At 39.8% G+C, this 25,213-nt stretch overlaps 1 protein-coding gene across 2 annotated transcripts; it reads right to left on the bottom strand.

Annotated features, from left to right (window-relative positions):
* Positions 1–14,279: 14,279 nt before the first annotated feature.
* LOC134811739 (leucine-rich repeat-containing protein 43-like) lies at positions 14,280–24,974 on the bottom strand. 2 transcript variants are annotated; one of them, XM_063818780.1, is made up of 12 exons: positions 24,859–24,974; positions 24,676–24,709; positions 22,344–22,528; positions 22,041–22,151; positions 20,913–21,046; positions 20,590–20,710; positions 17,954–18,145; positions 17,485–17,749; positions 15,850–15,946; positions 15,580–15,722; positions 15,275–15,424; positions 14,280–14,866 (listed from the first exon to the last, which is right to left on the bottom strand). In XM_063818780.1, the coding sequence occupies exons 1-12, from the start codon at positions 24,937–24,939 to the stop codon at positions 14,559–14,561; spliced, it is 1,821 nt and encodes a 606-aa protein (XP_063674850.1). In that variant the 5' UTR covers positions 24,940–24,974; the 3' UTR covers positions 14,280–14,558. The 2 variants fall into 2 exon arrangements, with proteins under 2 accessions (XP_063674850.1, XP_063674851.1); XM_063818781.1 differs by lacking the exons at positions 24,676–24,709; positions 24,859–24,974 and adding an exon at positions 22,749–22,887.
* Positions 24,975–25,213: the final 239 nt, after the last annotated feature.

Raw genomic sequence — 25,213 nt, 5'->3', positions numbered from 1 at the left:
CGCCACTGCAGCTGAGACATAAGGGACGGGCCAGCGTGTGCCAATTACTGTGCGTGAACCGTCGGTCGGTGGATTATCAAGTTGACAGTTGCCTTACTTTTATCAATAATCAGTAGACAGTAATGAGTAAACTCAAAAGTTAAAAGTGTAGTGATTGCGGATTGGCCTTGTTTTTGTCAGGAAAATAAATGATCCATGGTTAAAAATAATCTGAAACTGAAAGATACATTTAACACTAAGAAATGTCTCACTCCAAAATTACTGTCATAATGCATAAAATATGCACTTGAACCCAGCCCTCTTAAATTATATGGTCTTTTCACTTTTCAGTTTTCAACGGAAACCCTTAACCCACAACTCTTTCTTTTCACTTATCAAGAAGGAGCCCGTCTGTGTAATTTCATTATCAATTACTGCTTCTCAAGACTTCGTATTATTTCCCGAGCAGCATCTAACAGAATGAATCTCTCAGGTTGTAAAGACAGGGGTGCAATACTCTAACAGAGTCTTCATTGGCAACCTTCACACACGGGTAAGATTAATGATTATCTTAATAAAAAGTTTCTAACAAATAACCTTTAAATCGACAGTTGATATCAGAATTTTATCACGTTCCTAGAACCTGGCCTTAGTTTGTAGATTATTCCATGGGATTTTTTAACTGCCATGAGTTGTGTGTATAGTTACACTTACACAGAGAGACTAGACTGCCATTTGCCATGCCCTGGCTTGTTTTTATTTTTTATTTTTATAACCTGTATCCTTGGCCGGTACCACATGATTGCAGAGTTGGTAGCACATGCTTCGGCAATCTACCTGTACCTCAGTGAACCGGTTGGTGAACGGCAGCTTGCTTGCAAGCTGTTGGGTACAGGGTGATGTAGTGTGCAAGTTCCCTTAATTGGGTGCGATAATACTCAGAGAAATCGGACTGGGGATCCGTCGGCCTGGTCTACTACCTTTGAGCTACTCATTAAATGATTGTGTGGTATTGACGGGGATGCAGGCCTCAGTTTGTGTTTGTTGTTTTGATCTAAAAATAAAGAAGAGTGTATAATGAAGTTTAATTAATTAAATTCTTTTGAATAAAGGTAACCAATATGTGTCGAGATTATTATTTTTCTCTTATAATTTATTCCATCTGATGTCTGATTGTACCAGCATGTCTGTCGTATATAGTTTTTAGACGTTAGTGTTACCAATAAGCAGTTTAAAGGAAAATGAGAATTTTTTGTTGGAGAATTCTAAATCATTATAGTTGTATCTTTGTTAGGAGTGCGGCTCTGACATTAGTAGCTAGTACCATTCTTGGTTACTAGTTGCTAATATGAGCGGGATATAAATACTTTGTTGTTATTATTATATAACGTACCTTTTACATCGTCAGATGGCGGAATACGACGTGTGTACGATCATGAGACATTACAAATTCTACCCAGAGGACATAAAGGTATTTACTGACATTAGTGTATACTGTATAACTCATTCTATCTGGAAAATAGCTTTTTTCGGGAAAATCAAAAATGGCCTCCAATGTAAATGTCGAATCTTGTCAATATTATGTCAATTTATCGATAAGGTTTGAATTTTATCAATATTTTTCATGGCCTGATATGGCCTCGTATTAGAAAATGACTAAACTCAATACTTTTAGTAATCTAAATTGAATACGGGTGGTACCTGCAAGTGTATTCATTAAGCTATTAAGCATTGAGAGTTCTGTAAAACTGAAAACTGCAGTTACAATTGTGCTAGTGTATTTTTAGTTTAGGTTTATATTCATACTAGAAAACCCGTGGTCACAGGGAGGAAGCTATAATAATAGTATTTTTTGTAAGTAAGTTTTTATAGCATCAAAAAATATCCTACACAACCGAAGATACAGCCGATTAAAATGTTGCTCGCACTAATGACTAAACACCACGTAATAACAAAAAACGATAAAAATGCCTCTCACAAATCTTTGCGTGTGCACTTTTAACACCGTTACCATGTTTACTTTGCAAATTCCTATTTCTTGTCTAATTTGCACGTGGGCGGTCGTACATACAGACCTTATACTTGTACTTGAAAAGGTCTCCTCCTAGTCGTTGGAGTGGCCTGCACCACATAGTAACGGTGTATTAGACCTCTCCAGTGAACCCTGTCTGTAGCTTGTTGTTCTGCATCTTTTATCGTGATGTTATCGACACCTGTGAAGATTGCTGCATCCTCCCGGACACATGGCAACTAGTTTTTCCGAGGTCTACCTCTTGACCTTTTACCATGCTTTGGGATCCAGTGCAGAAGATAGTTAAAGACCTTATACAGAAATAATTCTTTGAATTATAATATAGACTAGAAAACCCGTGGTCACAGGGAGGAAGCTAATAGTATTTTTGTTAGTAAGTTTAAATCGTGTCAAAAATATCCTACAAAAGTACACAACTGAGGATACAGCCAACTATGCTGCTCGTAGTCGTACTAAACACTTAAACACAGCGTAATATCAATAAAACCGATCAAAATGACGTTAAAACAATCATTGCACGTGCACGTGCGCGTAATAACCCTCGTCACCATGGTTACTACGCAAATTCATATTTTTCGGTTGATTTGCACGTGGGCGGTCGTACATAATTATTAATTTTAATTATTATTATCAATTTGTGTGTTTCCCTTCGTGTCCAAAATCAATCATTATTATTATTATTTTTATACAGAATAATTCTTTGAATTATAAGTAAGAAGTGGTGGTTATTCTATAAGTCGACTATCCGAGTATTCGTTACATAGGACTGACTAGTGACTGTTCACAGAAATAAATTGACCTCAAAAGCTAATATTTGCTTTTATAATTAATAATTAGTAATTTAAGTTTTAATTCATTGCTAATTTACACTCTTGTATTACTATTAAAGTATTAACGGGCTGCACAGCTTGCATTACACTTTGCAGTAGAGAGTCAGGGTACTAAAAAGGGTAGAGTAGGCAGACACCAGTCGAACTTGCTCAGGACTACTCAATTTGATTTAGGTAGAAGAAACATATTTATAAATACAAACAGGAAATGCTGACGATGGCGATGATAGTGGAGAAGTTGTTGCCGACCAGTCTGTTGGAATGAACAATGGAATGTTCCTCTGCAAGCTACTTTGGAGCGGTATTCACTGCGGTTCTGCTCTTCTTCGGGTACTCAAAGCGAGACGTTTTTAAACAGCTCCTCCGCGGTCTGCAGTGCAAATTCAGGTTATTAAAAGGAACAGTAGGAGGGGATTCAAGTGGATGTTGAGTTGAATGATTTGATGGGGGGAGCTGGTGAACAGGAAGTATGAAGTGAAGATGAAGAAGAATTGTCTGCAGACGAGGATTGTTGTTGCCAAGTGTCACCTGCGTTACAAATGGGGGAGAATGTGTACAGCGAACGGATTTACGAACATATTCAAGATATTTAGTAGTCCAAGCGAGTCAGCGACCGACAAAGTCCAATTTTAATCTTCTTGAGCTTGTTTCCTGAAGACCGTATCAGCCGTATGCATAAACAGCGCAATAAGTATCCAAACAATGAAATCACATAAATTTCTACGAAATCTTTGAAAGAGAATATCCGTAAGACAGATGGATGACTGTGACTAAACGGTTTTCTATTCGTTGTTCTTCGTTTTAATTATTGTTGTTGAACCATCATCGCTGCGTTGATTCTACTCTATGTCTACACTTGTATTGTCGTCTGGAAAGGGATTGGTGATATGTTTTGGAAATAAGGTCCGTATTCAAAATCAGGATTTGGGTATACTACATGACAGGAGTTCGAATGTAGAAAATTTGATGTGGAACCGTTGTTATTGCTTTACTTATAGCAAGAGGGCGACTGACGAAATATAACTAAACTACGACTAGCCTTGTGTTCATTTAGTCTATATTAATCGCCGATACAAACTTGCTACTATGTTGTAGGCTGATAATGATTGTTATTCAGCAGGAACCTGCTACACCTATGTGCAAACGGGTCAGTAAAACCTAAATTGGTTTTGACGCCTAGAGGATAATCTGTTGGGCACCTAAAATATATCCAAACACAATTTCAGCGAATGAAGGTAAAGCTTGACGCAAAATCTTCAGTTGTATATGTTATTTTGCAAATCGCGTTCATCATTTGCCGGAAGAAAATGGCCGGAATCCGTCATATAACGTCTCGCAAGCTATATGTAAGTTTAACACTTGGTCGGTATACAGAGTTAAGTCGGTCAGTAAGGGTAAAGCTTAGTCTTAACGGAAATGCAAGCTAGAGACGTGCTCGGTTCTGGATTTCATAAACTCAAAAGCTGATTAGCTTACAGAACTCAATAAGTTTAAAACCGTTTACTTTGTCCATTACTTACTGATAGTTACTTAGATCGACCACATGGAATATTACAATCTTATAATTGATCATAGTGTAACTTTTTCGATTTTTATTATAACCTGTAAAGGAGAACAGACGTGCCGATGATAAAATCTCAGCGACTCCCGGTGTTGGATTCTCGGTGTCAAGCTGAGGGTTTTAGTCTCTTTTTTTTTTTCCACTTCTGAGTCTACCCAACAAAACCGAAGAGTCATGTTCAAGAGGAAAACAATACGAGGCATCTTAGCCCGGCCAGCCAAAACTCGACACCTTGCGAGGGGGTCGGGTGTTTGGAAGCATGGAGGCCAGCATGCTATGTAACTGGACCCTATCCAAATCGAGTCACCAAGGTCGCTCCATCATATTATGCAAAATAAGGGCAAACTCCTCACCACGGAAAGGCATTGAATCAATGGTAGAAGGTTTGATCACTGCCTTCTCGCTACAACGAGGTGTACATATACCGTGGTTGTGTGTTTGATATATTGGACGAACTGGCAACTGAACCGTTTACGTTGGATAGTACAGAAAGCAAGCCTTCATTATCTGTGAGGAGAAAGCATGTGCTGTACGATCAACATAGCCCCAATACTTCAATGATAAACCGAATGGCGACCTTGATCAAATTGTTCCTTGAGCTTTAAGTGTAAACTTTACTTATTTAAAGGTAGAAAAACCGCTTAATGGTCAATCATTAACGTCATATAATATTCCAAGAAGGGCAATTAGATAACCAATGAAACTAATCTGGCGAATTCTGTAGGCTCCCCAGTTGGCCAAGTCGTCAAGACATCACAAGTTTCCTAAAACCCATTGAAGCCGAACACATCGAGACCAATTCTGTCAGAATCGTGAGAATAATTCAACTAATCTCACGGAAGGTCACAATACCATCATATTGTATGAGACGCCTTTATAAGTTTCAAGAGTCAATCACTTTTGAATTTATGACTTACAAGCTTCACAGTGCTACAAGCGTAGGGAAACATGCAAACAGATTCCTGAACTTCAGCCATTTCCCCAGTCAAAATCAAGCGCTCTCTACCTCCTGAGTAAAGACAATGCCAACCCTCTAACTTCCAACGGAATAAACCGTAATTGTACGATAACCCCTTCGAGTGTTTTCATATTCCTTAATCTTACTCTATGCATGTGTCATGCTACTGTATAGCCCATACGGATTCGAGGCTTCTCACCGAACGTGAAAAGTCCAAGGTGGGGCCCAAGATCATCACCGATGTGGACTTTGCAGATGATATAGCACTTATATCTGAGGACATGGACAAGGCTAACGAGTTCCTGCTCAGAGTAGAATCGGCGGCAGCAAGCGTGGGACTACACATAAACGAAGGCAAGACCAAGGTCATGACACTGAATATGGAGGATCGATCTAGCGACCTACAAAGTCGATCCGGGGAAGCCATAGAAAATGTAGATGATTTCATCTACTTAGGCTCCTGGATTGAGAGCACAGATAGGGAGATAAGGGTTAGAAAGGGAAAAGCGTGGGGTGCCCTACATAGACTGAAGGATATCTGGAAATCCAAACTCTCAAAGAGCCTAAAGATTAGATTGTTCATAGCGGCTTGTGAATCAGTACTGCTCTACGGATCAGAAACCTGGACACTGACAAAGGCTCAAGAGAAAAGTTTGGACGGGACATACACAAAGATGTTGCGTATGGTGCTGGGTATCTCATGGAAGGACAAGGTCAGCAATATAACTTTGTATGGTAGCCTCCCAAGGCTGTCAAACAAGTTACGAAGCAGGAGATTAAAAATGGCGGGACACTGCATCCGACATCCTGAGCTACTTGCCAGTGATTTAGTCTTATGGGAACCTACGCACGGTAGAGCACAGCAAGGCCGACCAAGACAAAGCTACTTGTCTATGTTACTGAAGGAAGTTGGGACAAACTCTAAAGAGGAACTGCGAACCCTGATGCGGGACAGGGATATATGGAGGGGGTTTTCTGGCGTAGATCGGACTTAGCTCCGACATAGTAGTAGTAGTACACTTGTATTTGTAACTTTATAATCTTAAATGAGAAATCAATAATCATAGAACTGAAAGTTTTTACTGAATTTAGGTCCGGTTGAAAATGCATGGAATTTTGGCGATGATAATTTTGAACATTCTGCTGTTCGTAATTAGAAAAGATGGCTTGATTGTTGAACCTGTTTTATTGCTTGACTTTATATGAGGACACTGAGAATATTATAGACTGTATAGCGTGTAACGGCTGGTAGTGTTTCATTAAGTTTATAACTAATCGCGATAGCAGAGACTTGCTAGCATAACTGATAACTACAATCAGTGCTGTAAAGATTTAGTTATTATAATAACACTTGTTTCAGGTAATACGGGACGTTAATGGGTGCAGTAAGGGATATTGTTTCGTGGATTTTAGAAGCGAAAATGAAGCTAAGAGACTGCTAGCTCAGGTTTCTAGTTTACTTTTATTTTCATGAAATTCAATAAATGTTATAAACGTTTATAACTTATAGTCTTATTTAAAACTTATACTGATATTGTTATGTACTCGCACCACTACCTTCTGTGCTCATATTATTAACTTGTATTTATATTATTAACATGTACTCATAGTGTTAACTTGTACTCATTTTGTTAGATATATACTTACATGTACTCCATACATTTCTCCGAAGCTTACCGCTCAGCCCTCACCTAACCTGTCGTCATCTCATCCATTATTATATTCTTTCCAAACTGATGATTCAAAGAAAATAAATAGGGTCTCTAAACTCCCATCACCCTCAGGAGAACATTGAATCCAAGTTCGGTAGAAAGTTGCTGATCAAACCTGCCATTCGCATACGAAGAAAAGAGGTTAGTACTATTATAACCGTGGTTGCTGTGGTTTTGTACTTATTCTGGATGACACTGGGTCAACTGAACGGCTCGCACGGGTATTTTTATAAAGAGCAAGCCTTCTCTTTCTCGCTGGGAGGGTGACTGCTCTGCTTGCTGTGCGAAATCCCAGCAAGGCTCACACAATGACTTCAAATGATACAACCGATTTTATTTTGGCTGAGGCATAAGAAGTTCAAATTGTTTCCTTTTTGAGCCTTTAAAGATAAGTATAACTTATACTTATCTTAAAGGCCTAAAAAACCGCTTTAAGAGTCAAGCTATCATCAGATCGGTCTATATAAATATTCCATATTTTTGTAAGCGTTTCAATTAATGATATTAACCCAGGTACTGGTGGTGAAACAACAGCCAACTGCCAGCCATGCTCTAGAGTTCAGCGCCTCCCCAGATCTGGCCAGTAGGGGTTACCCGTCCCAAGACCACACTCCTACACCAGTTGTCACTAAATCAACTTCCACAACTATGTATCCCGAACCACCAGAGGGTGACAGAACCCAGAGTTTGCTGTCGGATCGTGGAGTAAATAAGCTCAGACTTAATCTCAATCTGGTAAGATACCAAGTACCCATCATATTTGTAAGCACATTGCCTTTTAACCTATTTTATACAGCTCAACACTATTTTATATTGTTATCATTATTGATATCAAGATCACCACTGCCTACTCACAGGAGCAAGTTACGGAAGCTAACCATGCAGCACCTTGCAACATGTACTCTCCATCCTACTTCATCCCCAGTCAACCCTCAACGCCTCTCTACCCTCCAGGTTACCAGTACCACAGCCAACCCTCTACACCCTTCTCAGACTACCAGTACCATAGCTTACCCTCAACCCCCCTCTCCGAGTTTTTCCCTCCCTACTCTCCTAACTTTACTCAAGGTAGGTGTCGTGCACTGTTAAACTCTTACTGGATTCCACGGCTTTCTTCACGAATCTGTGATAATCTTTCAACTTGCACTCACGCTGTGCAGTCTAAAACCTTAGTTTTACTTCAAGATTCAGCTTAAAGTTTTGTGTTTCACCATGGTTCACTAGTATAACGTGATATTATTTCAGGAGTACGGTCACCTGCATACGGATTTACAACTCCATTTTCGTATGGAAGGAGTGTACCACTGGCATTCTACCAACCTTTCTACCAGAACTCTTACTTCTCGCCGAATCTCCGCTCGCAGACAGGTGCCGGTTTCCCTACTGCCGAGAAGCCACATTCTGCCGCCAGCTCAGCCACTTTGCCTGTACTTAATCAGCCGGATCCGGCCAGTCAAGGCACTTCCTCGCTGGGAAACTAGACAGCAGACAGATATCTGTTGCCAGAAAAGGAATTATATTTAGGTTACCTAATACAAGACATTTAAATGGTACGAAAGTCGGTGGTTTTTCGAAAAAACACCATATTTTCGGACTACCAAAATTTAGGTCATCGTTATTTTCCCCAAATTATTTTTCACGTATTTTCCTTAATTATGACTTAATCGATTACTATCAACTTGTCAGTGTAGTAAGATATATAAAATATGATTCATCAAACAATTAATGATCACTAGTATTTGATCATTAATTGCTTTAAAAATGATTTTGGACGCGTTCCATTAACACATAGCAAGCTCTGTCACTACTATATAGTGCAGAAGATAACGAAATACTGTCGGTCTCCTATAAGCCTATACCATCTGGGGGATTATAAGTTAAGTTAAGGCTATCTTTCAACGGCTCCGGAGAAATTGTTTACAAGATGAAACTGCTGAAATATTTGGGTTCATTTTTGGAAAATTAAAGGAGATTAAAACAATCCCCAAGTACCATTATTTAGTTTGGGGTACGAAATGTGGCGGTTTTCGGAAAAAATTCCCACATTTTCGTCCCGAAATCATTTATGACTAACTTATTATGACTAACATAAATATGTCTCGCAAGGTAGTTAGTTAAATTATGATATACTTATAGTGAAGGTAGTGAAATTGTGTTAAGAGACCTGAAGTGTCGGTGGTTTTAATTAATAAAATCTCTTATCTTTGAAAGATAATCAATCAATCATGTGATTATGTAGCAATGAATGCTGAAAATCATGATCATATTTGAATTTTGATACCAACAACTTACGACACACGCGTTTTTTAATAGTTGAAAAGTATCGTATCAAACTTAAATTTTATTTCATAAACAATTTGTGATTTCATTTTGAAATTTATCCAGGGGCTCGACAGTCAATTTCAGCATCAACAATCAACAATAAACACCGAAAGACTTAAATTGTCTAACTTAATCGGACATAATTTTCCACTCTCATGACCGCCCAACACACAAACATTTCCAGAAAATTTTGGTGATTTTTTAATTATTTATTTTATTCTTTTTCTGAACTCTAGAACAGTGATCGACCGGGATCCCGGCCCCGGATACGGCCGGGACTTGTGTTTTTTCCCCGGCCCCGGCAAAACAATTTTCAAAATCCCGGCCAGAGGCCCCCAATCCCAGCCCGGCTTTTTGTCAATTTTTGCCGGGATTTCTCGTATTTTATGCCTCAATTTAAACCGATAGATTATCAGAATTTATTTTGATTTTTAGACTTAAATTAAACACCAACTTTTCGGTAACATGAGATCGAGTGAAACATATAAATACGCGGACTTGACATCATTCCAGTTTGATATTTAGAAAATTTCAACTTTGAATTTACATCTTGGTGACAGTTATATTACTATTATATACTATATTAATATATATATATATATTAATATAGGACCGTCGGCGCGTCCTGGTTAACGGGTGATACTAGTCTTAAAATATCTGTTCCATAGGCGCGCGTCCTGGTAGGTTGTAAACCTACAACGTCCTGGTTATCGCTCTTACTAAATCGCTCACCCAAATTTTAAGAAAATTCTTGTGAAAAGGCACTTTGGTTGTGAAATTGGTCTAAATCTGTGTATTTTTGGACGCTGATCACTGATTCCGAATCACCCCCCATGACGTAGGGTTAAAATGAATTCGATTGTGTAGGGCTCTGGTTATTGGTTAGGGTTGTGGTAAGGGTTATGGATAGCTTCGGGGTTATGCTCAGGGTTGGGTTTTGTAAATAGCTGAAAAACCATAGTCACGTGAAATTTTTGGGCGAGCGAATTAGTAAAACATAAAAGCCCTTGTTTTCTCTTTGGCATTTGGAATTTCGCCAGATCCTCTTAACCTACCACATGCCTCTGCTCTCAGTCTCAGTGCAAGCAGACCACATGTTCGAAGCTGACGTAGTCTGGTCCGGAACAGTTCAACTTGTCAGCACAGCTGTGTTCCGCATTTCCTCCCCACTGTAAAATTTTGCTAGCATCAAGACCAAGTGTGCAAGCTTGTAGGTTTACAACCTACCACTACCAGCAACCAGGACGCGCGCCGAGTTGGACTCGTCGACGGTCCAATATATGGAACAGATATTTTACGAGTATCACCCGTTAAGTGTGAGCCTGCCAGCTGTGTATGTCTGTGTGGGACTGGGACCCCTCCCCCCCCCCCCCCTGTCCTTTCTCTCTCCCTCCAGAACACAACTATTCACCTCTCTTGCCATCCTGGAACTTGCTGTAAACTGTATCTCTGCTCTGCGACTGCCGGTCATGTTAAATGTGTACCGCTCTAGTCACCAAGGCCATCTCCCTATACTTGGGTGGTTAACTCGCTGATTTTTCTTTACTGTGCTGCCTTCCCTGTGGGCGTCTTTTATATCGGCACAACTGTCTCGGGATTCGTTGCTCCGTGTACGCTTCATTTGGCTGGTCAACTGGAATACTGGGGTTGACGGTTGTTGTTCATTGTTCATGAGTCTATCTTTTGTACTGCTTCAAGGTCGAGCGTGCTAAATCACTCTACAGTCGATCTTCGAGATTGTTCTAAAAGGGCCCCCGACGGTTGTAACCAACTTCAATCGATGTATTTTCGGACGCTGATTCCGAATCACCCCCATGACATAGGGTTAAAATGCTCCCCTGACGAGATATTGGCGAAAAACTGTCTCGATCACGTGATATGACCGTATAAGGAAGTTAGTCTAATTTCTCGTTAGGGTTAGGGTTTCAGCATATGTTATTGTTAAGGATTGGGTTAGGGTTAGGGTTGGGATCAGATTAGAGGGTTAGGGTTTCAAAAAGTCGTTCAGAACCAGCTAGAGAATGGGTTGAAAAAGTCACGTGACAGTCGAGTGTAGAGTGATTAATCATCATCCCTTCAAGGTTAAGCACGAGGATTGACATACGTTGCATGCCCCTTTTCGCGCGCGAAGCGCGCGCCTCCGAAGGCATGATAACAGAAAAACCTGAGAAAGGAGCAAATCCTATATTATATAAAGTGTACGACTAGATTTCTAATTCCAATGTGGTTAGCGATTTCGAAAGTAGAAAGTTGGTGTGCTATCTCGCTTTCACTTAATCGCTCACCTCATTTTTAAAAATCTTCTGAGGGCATGTAAATGTACTAACTGATCTAGATCGGTATATTTATAAATGCTTCCCTGGAGAGTTATGGGTATCCGTATAGGGTTGTGGTTAGGCTGCGAAACCATAAAAACCAAAGTCACGTGATAATTTCAAGGCGAGCGAATTAATAAAAACCGTGCTATCTAGCATGTTCACTGAATTTGATAACCTTTATGTGAAAAAACAGGTCTTGCATAGATCAGATTTATTCGCTCCGTACTATTATTCACAACAGCATTGAGTTTAATCTCCCCCTTTACATAAATTTTGTTGACTTTAAAGCGGCATTCGATTCACTTAATCGGGAGTTTATCTGGAAAGCTTTCAGTCAATGTCATTATGGCTTGCCTTGTAAATACATTCGCATAATGCAAGCATTCTTTTGCGGCACCGTCAGCGCTGTCAGACATAATGGCGAGCTCTCTGAGTGGTTTGACGTTACATCTGGTTCTGGGCAGGGGGATATTCAGGGTCCACCTATCTTTAATGTTTGCATCAACCTGCCTGCGCAGCGGGCTGAGGATAACAAAGTGTTGTCACACGGGGCAGTGCTGCAGAGAGCTACCACCAGCTCTGGTCAGGATACAGTCGTCCTGGATACTGACTATGCAGATGATTTGGCTATCATGGACAACACCAAGGACGGTCTCCAGGAGACGACTGATCTTTTATGCAAGTATGCGGCTCAGGCTGGCCTCAGAATCAATGCGAAGAAAACAGAGGTTATGGCCATCGGCAAGAATACATCACAGAGGCCATATACTGAAGCATCAACAGTGGACATTACAGTAGGAGACACGGCTATCCAGCAAGTCAGCAACTTCACTTACCTTGGGTCGATTATATCAATAATCAAGTGATGGGACTATTGACCGGGACTTGTCTGCACGGATCCAGAAAGCCTCAGGAGCATTCAATCAGCTCGGTAATATTTGGAAGAATCGCAATATCCAAACTAACACCAAAATGCGGATATATGTTGCAGCGGTTCTAACAATATTACTTTATGGAAGCGAAGTCTGGAACACTACTTCAAAGCAACTACATCGCTTCGAAGTTTTTCATCAAAACTGTTTGAGGAGAATCCTTCGAATTAAGTGGTTCCACCGGACGAGCAATGTTCAAGTGTTGGAGCGGGCAAGAATAAACCCGGTTATAACGTTATAACCTACATCAGTGCCAACCGTCTTCGCTGGTTTGGACATGTTTCTAGAATGCCGGACACCAGGCTACCAAAGTATCTTTTTGATTGGACACCTGCTCACGGCCGAAGATCACGTGGGCGGCCAAGAAAGAATTGGCGAACCTGTGTCCTAGAAGACGCAGTAACATTCACAGGAGATCCAGACATTGTATTTGATAAGGTCCGAGAGTTGGCAGGATCGAAACCGAAAGCACTGGAGAGAGATGATACGACATAAGCGGCAATTCCTTGGTGCAGGCCACTCGAATGATTGAGGAGACCTTATCAAGTATCAAGTAAGTTATGTGAGATGTAATACTAATAAAATTGTAGCATACATTTATAACATGTTTATAGTCATTTTGTGTTATAATTTGTTAATAAATATTTTACCAAAACCCATAATAATATAATATTATAAATATAATTATAATCATGAAGGGAGGACCGCTGCCAGTGCAGTGTCTCCCTTTCCCGAACAAAAGAAGCTGATATTAATTTGAATAACCGTTCTCAAATGCAAAATGAGCTGTGTTTCGTTGTAGGTTTACAACCTACCAGGACGCGCGCCGAGTTGGACTCGTCGACGGTATATGGAACAGATATTTTAAGAGTATCACCCGTTAAGTGTTTCGTAGCCAGGGAAGACACGTTCTATTTTTATACTATAGCATTTGCACATTCTACCTCGATGGATCTTGGTATGAAATCTACGGCTTCCAAGGTAGTGAGTACGATTCCGATTTGAGTGACCTTAGGAGCATTCGACTTTGTCTTGACAACATCAGACATGTTCCAATTCGAGACGAGCACCGGACAGACGATCAAAGTGGATATGGGAACTGGAAAGTTGTAAAACATATTTAGAATAGGAGGAGTCAGGAGTCAGACAAGCTACCATTGCATTGATTGACCGTGTCAAGCCATCGAGATCGTTGCTCTGCGAAGCAGAGCAACGATGGATTGACACCGTCAATCAACCCGATCGTTCGATGCGAAGCAAGAATGCTAGTTTGCGCGGCGCGTCGAAGCGGCGAAGTCCTCCAACCACTGCACTGCACACTGTCACGCTCTCTTACGCCTGCTATGGAAATTGGGAGTTACCCAGAGGACTAGTACTACGTTACTGCTCAGTTCAATGCCGTGTTCAGCTAAAAAACTCAACTTTTCCCTGTGCAAGTGCTGTGACCTTGTTTTCCAGAAGCCCAGTTTTTTTCGATAATTCAATTGAACATCTACAACATTTAGACTGTAGATTAAATTAAATTTTAAGCAAATTCTGTTTTATTTTCAGATCTTTCGTTGAAAAAATACAGTCTGAGTTTCCTCAGTAAGGATATAAATATAGTTGTTGCTCAACATACAAATAAAACACTAATTTGAAAATGAATTGCTATAATATAATGTTTTTCTATCTGGCTTATTAACAAATCTTATTAACAGTATTTACAACTCGCTAAAATCGTGGTTCTTCTGTGGTCATAGGTTGACTTAATGTGGTGGGATGACTTAATAAGTTACTAGCGGTAAAATATATCTCACTTAGTTAACAAACGCTCCAAGTTTATGTACAACTATACAAGGATAAAAACATCTGCCACACCTCTTATAATAAGTTTATAAATATAGCATGAGCCGACAGCTGATCAATGATCATCTACAAGGGAGCAGTAGTGATACTATGATTTGCTGTAACAGATACTTCAGCTGATGTCTGACTCCACGCTCGGCAGTCCTGGAAACTGTTCCACTTTACTCTCTCCATCTTATACTCCAGTCTCAGTGGTTCCGGTGGGGTTACGGGCACTGGGGTGGGTACTTTCTTCTTGTTTCCAGCTCCTTTGTTACCTCCTTTCTTGCCTCCTTTACCACTGGTCGCGCTGGCTCTACCGTCGTCTGGTTGAGGGGTTTCAGGGGGCGGCTTTTCTGTTACGGTACACTGTGTCTTATCACTGGTTACTCCATCTGTAATATCAAGGTTTAGGTAAAATATTACCCTCCAGTACCTCAATTTGGTTTAATATCATCATCACCAATTAACTGACTAACTGGTCTCTAGGCGAAAAATCTATCCAATCTGCCAAATTTGTGTTCAGAAATTTTCATATTTAAAAATGGGACAGAAATTGGAAAATGTGAATTTTCGTTTTGTTAATTTTTGTGCAGTAAGCTCATATTCCATCTATAGTTGACTTACTAATTGGTTGCAAGTGAAAAATTCCGTCAAAACTGTAAAATTTCGGTCCTGGACATAGAAATTTCATCTTCAAAAACTGAAAATGGGACAGAATTTGGGACAGCATGATTTTCTGACCACAAGTTTTTCTGACCACAAATTTTATTTGAGTGCTGTGTTGTAAACATATGACTAACTAGACAAGAGAGGCTTCAAGTCAACTCTGATGTTTGCTATCTCGTTGTAGGTCGCAGGGTTGTCCACCCACTTGAGGATATTACCGTCTTTATCCTTTAGAGGTTTCGAGGATGTATCCACTTTCTTGCCCTTCTTCTCATCTTTTCCTCCTATTTTAAATGGGTAACCATCATTTTCTGATCACCACTGATAGTGATAACACTACAGATAGGGAATTAAACACTATTTACAGCATAACAATATGGCACATATTGATTATTGAAGTATATGCCAACAATTAGGAATATTAGGATCCAAGCATCACCTTTTTTCTTTTGCCCAGATGTAGGAGTGGGAGAGGTGGGGTCAGGTGGTGCTATAGCAGTAAAACTCTCTATTACCTTCTCAATTACAGTGAACTGCACTTCACCACCCAGGAATTTCTCCAACAATGTTAAATCTGAACACCTGCGAGCAGGGTGTTACAAACTATTCATCTTATCCAATTTGAATGTGATGTCAAAATCTAAGATTAGTTGAATAGAACGTACAAATATCCAACATGAAAATGATCTCAATATTGGTAACTACGTACCTGACTATGACTGGCTTTAAAAACTCCGAATTGATCTCCCAAGGTACAGCCTCTGTTTCGAACACGGCTCCCACTGGAACATATTCCTCATTTTCACCTGAAAACAGTACGATTCTCATAGAGCAGTAATTTCAACTCAGAACAGTCATTGAATTAGATCTGAATAATCAGAGATCATTTAAAATACGGACAGAATACATTAATTTCCAAAAATCTCGCCCAAATCTATCGCATTCAGATAGTTCATATTAGTAACATTGAAATCCAGAATGATTTTAACTTTTTAAGAGCTTCAGGATGGCCAATTCGTTTACAGATTTAGAATCACCTTCTTAATCCCAAGAAATCCGTGTGTGTGTGTGTGTGTGTGTGTGTGTATGTGTGGATGCGGGAAATTTCCGAGCGGTGATATTTAAAAAAACGGTAAGAGTTACGGGACTGGTTTTTTCGGTATAGTGCCGACAAAACTCTGAAGCATTTTTTAATCGGCCGGTGGTAAGTGGTTTAATTGATGGTTTTGTACCACTAATGTGACATAAAATGGCTTGAGCAGCATAATTAAGAAAACGGTAAGAGTTACGGGGCTTGCTCTCTCTGCATATGCAATATGTAGCTGTATAACTATAAGTAATCTTACTATATATAAAGCGAGACGATATATATATATGTAAAGATTACACAATCGATAGCTTAATGTGAATTTCGTGTTTTACTGTTTCACTGAATGTCTCAAATATATATATATTTATCCGTGCCATTTTACTGACACCACGGCATCAACTCTAACGCGAATTTCTGCAAAAACCGTCAAAGATATACAACTGAAACTTTTTTGACTGGGTCAAATGCTTTAATGGCCTTCAAATCAGCATGAAAAAATAAAAAATTGGCCAAGAAATAGGAGTTTTAGAGCCCAAAATTTGGTACCCCAAGTGGTGTCAAAAACGCGAATTAAATAGGTAATAATTGTTTTAGTCTCTTGAGTCTTGACACCATTTTAGGGTTAGACGGGTTCCTGCTAGTAACCATAATTAGGTTAGCGGGGTAAGATTCCCTGTCCTTTTATACTATAATCTTATTAGGGGAGGGGGCACTGTTTGCAGGGTCTGTTTGGACTGCAGAGAGAATTCATACTTTTATACGACAATTCCTATTTAATTCCTGTTTAATTCCTGTTTAATTCCTGTTTAATTCCTGTTTAATTCCTACGACAATGTATGCGTGTTTTCAAATATAATAGGCAGGTGTGTGAGGAGTTAACAAGGGTTAATTTCTAAAACGATTTAAATAAAAATGGAAAGTGGTTCAAGACGGGAGTGATGAGGTGTAATAGTCGGTGTTCGGACCTTTTGATCATGGAATGTGGTGCCTAATAATGACTTCATTACCCACGAGAAAGATAGTTTGAGATACTATTGGATACGCCGAAGGCCGGGTTACACTATTATCTTATATAATGACAAATAAATTCAATAATGGCAAATTAGATTAATGACAAATAAACTAGTCCAAAACTTCCTCTCAAATTTTTGGGTTTCTAATTTATTGAGACCAAAGCTTTGGCTGACGAATTTTAGGGAACCTGGTAGATCACTTTACATAAAAATACAGGATATCAAACCCTATGTAACAAACCAACTGGTGATGCTCCAGCTCCCTCAATCTCCTCAGAACCAGGAGAGAGGGGAGGAAGGTGGTCCTCTGATGTTGCTGCTGGAGTTAGGGTTACTTGCACTGTGGGAGAAGCCCCATCTTCACTGGTTTGGGGTATTATACCGCTGGTAGTTTGGGCCACTGAAGTGGTGCCGTCATCGGGCGAGGAGTCACTCACGAAATGGAATCTGATGAGGTAAGAGTACTTCTTTTGTATAGGATAGTGGCAATTTGCTTCGTCCAACGCCTGCAGACATCATTATGTCAACGGTTCAAAAACGCATAAAATCAGAAAAATCGAACTCAAAGATAAGAGGTATTCACCGCATCAACATTAATTTCAAACACCATCAGTAGTTTGTAATTTGTATATATATACCTAATAATGAGTTTAAATACTGGTACCACTAAATGAATTCAAATTAAATTGAACCTGGTTGCAAGTTCTAACCTCGTTCTCTGGTGGTTGTCGTAGGTTCTCCAGGATAGGAAACAGCACAGTGAATATAGCCTGGTCCCACTGGACAGGTTCTCTGGAGATGTTGGTGAAGTGGAGTCTGTCGTCATCACTGATGGAGACGTCGTCCAGTATCTGCAGCTGGGGGATCATGTCTAGCGTGCATCCCCTGTAACCCGGAGCCAACTGCAAATTAGATCAAGGTTAAGTCACAAAACAGCAAACAGTAAACATGAACATGATATTATTATTATATCAATCTTAATAATACCAAGAAATCTGTGTGTGTGTGTGTGTGTGTGTGTGTATGTTTGAAATTTCCGAACGGTTATACAAAAAAAAACGGTAAGAGTTACGGGACTGGTTTTTTCGGTATAGTGCCGACAAAACTCTGACGAAGCCAATAAGCAAATTTTATAAAAATCGACCGGTGGTAAGTGGTTTAATTGATGGTTTTGTACCACAAAATATGTTACATAAAATGGACTTAGCAGAACGGCAAGAGTTACGGGGCTAGCTCTCTCTCTCTCTCTCTGCATAATATTATGTACTATGTAGCGTATATATTACATGGCGTATATATTACATGGTCATGTAATCATGGTAATACAGGGTGGCCCATAAGTGACTACCCACACGCAACCTTTTAATAACTCACGTAATTCATCTTCAAATTGCACCAAAATTTCAGAGATTATAGATATGGGTCCAACTTAGATTTCCTGAAAGTTTTGTAAGCCACGCCCAATTACAGTGGGCGTGGCGTGACACTCCCTCTTTTTCACTATTGTCTTCATAAAATGAGAACGCTTTAAGCTAAGAACTCCAAATTTTTTGCACACATTTGGCTTGATAATTTAAAACTTTTCCCGAAGTTTCAAGTTCATTGTTTAAAATTTGGCTGAGTTATGACCATTTCAAAATTCATCGGATACGTGATCCGAGCACTCAGTCAGTGATCTCTGCACTCAATCAGTGATCTCGTCACCCAATCTGATCAAGAGTAAGGCGTTAGCGTGTATTAATGAGGTTCATTAGGCTTTACCAAACATACTGAGGAGATGACGACCTGATCATGATTGATTGGATACCGATAATGACTTTGCTAGACAGGAAAACACCAAATTCTTCGTAAAAGTAAGGTCCTAGGATTCCACGAGAACTGATGGCGCACCAGATCGTGACCTTTTCAGGAAAATCAGGAATCACGGTCTAAAAGTTGGTGTTTCTTTGTAATCCGATAGGCCCGGTTAGAAAGATCTCGCTTTAGGATTCGTTGAAGGGATGTTCTGCTGAGGTCTAAGGCAGGAGCTCGTTTTCGGGTGCCAATTTTAGGTGTATCCATCACGTCACAAACAACCATGGTGATGTTTTCTTCGGTCCTCGCAGTTCGTCTTTTGCAGAAAAAGTAAACTTGATCTTGTGATGCAAATCAAAGCAGCTTTTCCGGCAAGGGGATGGTCGGTTGAATTTCATTTGAAATTGTCGTTTAAGCTGAGGGCAGAACTCCCCATTCTCTTTGTTCAGGTAGACAAACAATCGTTGTTCCGCAGTATAGGGAGGATAGTGAACCATTTTCGATGATTCAATGGATAGTTCATTCCTTTTTATCGATTGTAAGGAACGAACCTGTGACTAGCAGGGCTAACAAGCCCTGCAACCAATCAAGCGGCGCATGTGAGCCAAACAGGCCATTAACCAAGTGCAGAGATCACTGACTGAGTGCTCGGATCACGTATCCGATGAATTTTGAAATGGTCATAACTCAGCCAAATTTTAAACAATGAACTTGAAACTTTGGGAAAAGTTTTAAATTATCAAGCCAAATGTGTGCAAAAAATTTGGAGTTCTTAGCTTAAAGCGTTCTCATTTTATGAAGACAATAGTGAAAAAGAGGGAGTGTCACGCCACGCCCACTGTAATTGGGCGTGGCTTACAAAACTTTCAGGAAATCTAAGTTGGACCCATATCTATAATCTCTGAAATTTTGGTGCAATTTGAAGACGAATTACGTGAGTTATTAAAAGGTTGCGTGTGGGTAGTCACTTATGGGCCACCCTGTACTATAAACTTATTAGGGGAGGGAGAGCTCAAACGGTCTGTTTGGACTGTAGAGAGATTTCATACTTTCATACGACAATGTAATGCATGTTCACAAATATGATAGGCGGGTGTGGTGCATGGTGTTAAGGGTTAGTTTCTATTGATTATTGTTTAAGATACTATCTTTTAATGATACTATCGGATACGTGAGGGCACTCCGAATAGAATTGCTCGCCTAATCCGGGTTTTGACTCAGCGGGTAATTACTCCTACCCTTTTTAACTGCGGCAGTGAAATCCCGGCCGAAGGCCGGGTTACACTAGTTATTATATATTCACAGTTTCAATGTAGCAGTAGGGTTTATTAACTACTTTTTTAAATTCGCTGTCTGACTGTTTATACGAGTTTAGGGGTCAACAATCAACATAGTTAAAATCAGGAAACCTGGCCCGATCAGAACCCTTACAAAGTAAATAAATCCAACTAGAAAACCAGGCCCGCTCAGAACTCCCAAGAAACTGAAAGTACTAAAATGAATGAATTTTCCAACTATGCTACTCAGAAATAGGTGCGAAGGTGCGACTAACTGTGATAGGGTTAGAGATGAGAGATAGGTTTCGGAGAGATATAAGTTGAGACAGGCTCTGTAAAGTAGGAATCACGTGACCGATCCTGTTGTGTGATAAATCCAGCGACAACAAGTTCGGCCTGAAATAGAGTTACAATTGTTATGTTTCGTTGGCCATTTCAACAAGATTTCAACTTATTGGTTTGATACCCTGGCTGTTTGTTATCGACAAATAAATAAGCTGTCTTAAAAATTACGACTAAGAACAGTACAGTTGTCAACAAATACATCATCTATGTCTGACATTTAAATAAGAACAGATGAGGAAGGAGGTGAACCCACCAGAAGTAAGGAGACATGTAGGAAGAGAGGTCAGTGAGCTGATTGTACCCCACCCCCAAGTGCTGCAGGTTAGGAGGCGGGCTTATAGCCAGGTCTGTCAAATCTGTAAACTTGTTGGCAAACAGCTGTAACACCTGAGGGTTCGTTAGTGATACTACTGAGAAGGTATGAACAATGAACATACTAGGTAAAAGAAGATTTCAGTAGGGAAATGTATACATTTATTGTTTGATGATTACCAGGTAAGTTTTAGGCTAAACCACCAAATATGAACTGAATGTTCTAAAGGGTTGGCGACAATTGACCCCCCGACAATTGACCCCCCGACAATTGACCCCCGACAATTGACCCCCCGACAATTAACCCCCCGACAATTGACCCCCCGACAATATAATTTAATACAATTAACCCTGACCCTGACCCTGACCCAGGACCCTAACCCTAACCCTAACCCTAACACTAACCCTAACCCTAACCCTAACCCTAACCCTAACCCTAACCCTAACCCTGACCCTGACCCAGGACCCTGACCCTAACCCTAACCCAGGACCCTGACCCAGGACCCTAACCCTAACCCTAACCCTAACCCTAACCCTAACCCTAACCCTAACCCTAACCCTAACCCTAACCTTAACTCTAACCCTAACCCTAACCCTAACCCTAACCCTAACGGGGGTCAATTGTCGGGGGGTCAATTGTCGGGGGGTCAATTGTCGGGGGGTCAATTGTCGCGGTACCGTTCCATTACACCAGAGCATAAATTTTCTTCATAAATTGGATACCGGCCAAATTGCCCGCCAATTATTTTCACTTTACTTGTTTAACTGCCTTCATCATTTCTCCTATCAAATTATCAACCGGGCCAAATTTTGTGAATTCAAGAATTTTATACATAATTCCTTTTTAGACTTACGGGACGAAAGGGCCCATGAGAGGATTAGATAGCAAGAAAGATTTAGATAATCAGACCCCATGATTATGATATTATCATGCCACATGGACCTTTATGGCAAGTACGCTCCATAAACAAATAAACAAACAAAAACCTCAACCGAACTTTTTCGTCTCTTCACAAATATGTTTGCAAACAATGAGAATGTAAAATAAATAACGCTTGGATAGTATTACCGTGAGGGATTTTGGAAGGTGAGCTCCCACAACGGAAGTCAGACAGTTCCCAGTCAAACTGAGCTCCTGTAGATTGGTAAACTTGAGCAGCCCTCTGTCAACCTCATTAATCTGAAACGAAGTTTTAGTTGGTTCTTTAACAAGGAAAAGCTTCTTACTGTAAGCCCCCAAATCAGACAGAATGACAGATAAAAACTGATTACGCCGACTAGTAAAGTAGTAACAACAGGGACACTTCTTCTAACGCTGAAACGCATTATTCCCATTATCATACTTATACCATATTATGTTAATAGTACTTACATTACGATCAACGAGTCTAAGAGTGGTGAAGTGCTGGAAGATAAAAGCCTCAGAAATAACTTGCGGCTTCTGAACGGCAAGTTGCCGGAGAGATGTGATGTTGTCGCTCCAGTCACATTTAACGTTGAATACCTCGCTGTGTGCCAGCTCCTCCAGCGAGAAGAGCGTCTCCTGGTTCACTTCTCCTGGGCAAACATTTGTTAACTACACAGATTTAGTTCAGCCACCGTTATTATCAGCCGCATCCCAACTACATCATGCTCTCTGCTATGAAAAGGTCTAGTCGGCAGGATTCCGGTACTACGAAAGCTTGTACGACTGTATTCTAAATTATTTGCCAATGACAAATTCAAAAAGGTTTGGACCACTTATTATCAACAAATTATCAGCGGAAAATCCCACTACCTTTCAAACTAAGAACAGGAAACGTCTGCCTGGAGAGGGCCCGGACAGCACTTGAACAAGAAACCGGCTCCTTGTTCTTCATAATGTAACAAAAACCGGAGACAACTTGCAGAAATCAAAGGTAGATACTGGAGCAGACAAGAGTTACTAAACAAGAATATTTCATTATGCAGAAATAATACAATGCTTAGTTTAACATAGCGTGCTTGTTGAAGATAAGTTACTCGGCGGAAAAATAAAGGAAACCACCTTACGGCTACGTTCTTATATTTGAACTATTTAAAAATGACAAAATAGATCAGAGGCTGATGTGGTCGAGCAACTTTAATATTTAAAGCTAAGCTGGTCGTGGTCAATACCATAGTTGGAAGCAAACATTCCACCTCTACTCATATGAAAATATACTGATACAGAAAAACGCGTGTTTCTCGACACATTTTCCACAGTGCACCTTTGCAGTTCGGACTTTAATATATTTACCACATTTTTCCATATGCTACATAATATACTGCTGAAAACATATAACTTAAGATCACACAATTTTCAATTGACTCAGCCAGCTTGGTATAAAATCACAGCCCTCCAAAAATTCTAATGCAGGATGAGCTAACACAAAAAACAACAGTATCATAACCAATTAACCAATGAGGACAATGGAAATGTTGGTGAAGCATAAAAATGAACGCCGAAGTACAGCGTAGAGTTGCAATAGTAATCAGGGTGGTCGACCTGAGCGCTTTGGTCGTGTATGGTAGCTGCTTGTGACATTAATATATCTGAACGGTATGCGCTTGTTTATAATACCCTGCAAGAAATACATACTACACTTTAGACAGTCGCTTAGTGGCTTTGACAATAGTTGGACTTGTCACACAGAGCTAGGTGTATTAGACCGGTTCATTTTACCAAAAGTTGTTCAAATAATTAGGGACCCTATCTTATTAGTTGCTCTATAGGGTCAGGAACAACCAAAATAATTTGTTTGACTCTAGTGTTTCGGATAATGTCGCCTTGGGCCACACCCATTTTTATGGCGTTTCTTATACAGGTAAAATTCTCTAAATCGTCAATTTAGTCATGAAGGAGTATGGAAGGAGTTCTAAATGTGTGCTCCTCTAATATAAACAGTAGAAAATTGTTAACTTTGGGGGGGGGGGGGGGGGGGCAACCATATTAAAGTATATTAAAATGTAGGATTTTTCCCGATTTTGACCCGGGGATATACTTTAATATACTTTAATATACCTACAATATACTTTAATATATCCCTATCTCCTTGGAAGCCTACATCAAAAATTGTTGCCCAAAATAAGCTTGATGCAATTCTTAATCGATTCCAAAAAGTTCTTGAAAAAATATTGAAAACTGATGGAGTTATTTCAATTTTAATGAAGTCATTTTGGCTAGTATTCCGAACCGAGATATTATGTGCAATTTTCCCAATTTTGTTCATGGAGGTCTTTTTACTTAGTATCCACTATATTCAACAAACACTGAGTTATATCTTTCACATAGAGTTAGTCTTATTAAAAAATAGTGAAATTTTATCGAATTTGGCAAAAGCGAATTTGGGCAAAAGCGTATGCCCAAATATGGGCATATTTTTTTAAGCTCAAGCATTAAATCCAAAGATTGAAGAGTGATATACAAACTGGTGTCTAGTGTCTGGTATCTGGATTTGGTATATCTTCTCCTAACACAGACTCAGATCAGGGAGGTACAGCGCAATTTCAGATATTAAACTTTATTTAAAGCTACTAGATCAAAGATTTACGATATGAACGACATCATAAATACTCAAAGTTTGATGACAAAATGGTAAACTTTGGCACAGTAATGACGAATGATAATAACTGTTAACAGGATAATTTAGAAGTGTAGAAATATCATATTCAGAACAATTATGACAACACTCACAGGTACCAACCTTTATCGACGTAGCCAGGGTCATCTTCTAACCGCTGTAATTAAATATCTAGTTTGGGTTAGGGTATTGATAAAATCACTTTCATTTCAATTGTCAAAATAACCAGTAAGCGAGTACCCAAATATAAGCCGGACAACGAATAACTGGAAAAAATATCAGAAAGGTATGAAACAGTGAACTAACCCAGCTTCCAACACCGCATGGGAACTGGTCGAGCTTCAACTTGTTGAGATCGCCATAGAAAGTTTCCAAAAGTTTTGCCATCGTCACTTCACCTTTTTGTAACCATACCGGACTTCTAAATACGAGTCGTATTTTAGAAATGAAGTAACGCACCTTCCTTGGCAGAAAATTTTAATTCGTACAGACTTTTGGCATTTTCTCAAACTACAAATCAAAGTTTCGGTTGCCACGTATGACCATTTAAATTGTTCATAGCTGTTTTTGTAGCTGGACTCCAGAGTCCTTCCCTTCCACTTTCTGTTACAGAAAGTTACACGATCAAATTAATTATATATTATTTTCTTTGGATGTGATC

The sequence above is a fragment of the Bolinopsis microptera genome, chromosome 2 (genome assembly GCF_026151205.1).
Source record: "Bolinopsis microptera isolate Bmic1 chromosome 2, MBARI_Bmic_1.0, whole genome shotgun sequence".
NCBI lineage: Eukaryota > Metazoa > Ctenophora > Tentaculata > Lobata > Bolinopsidae > Bolinopsis > Bolinopsis microptera.
This window is presented reverse-complemented; position numbering and strand designations above follow the sequence as displayed.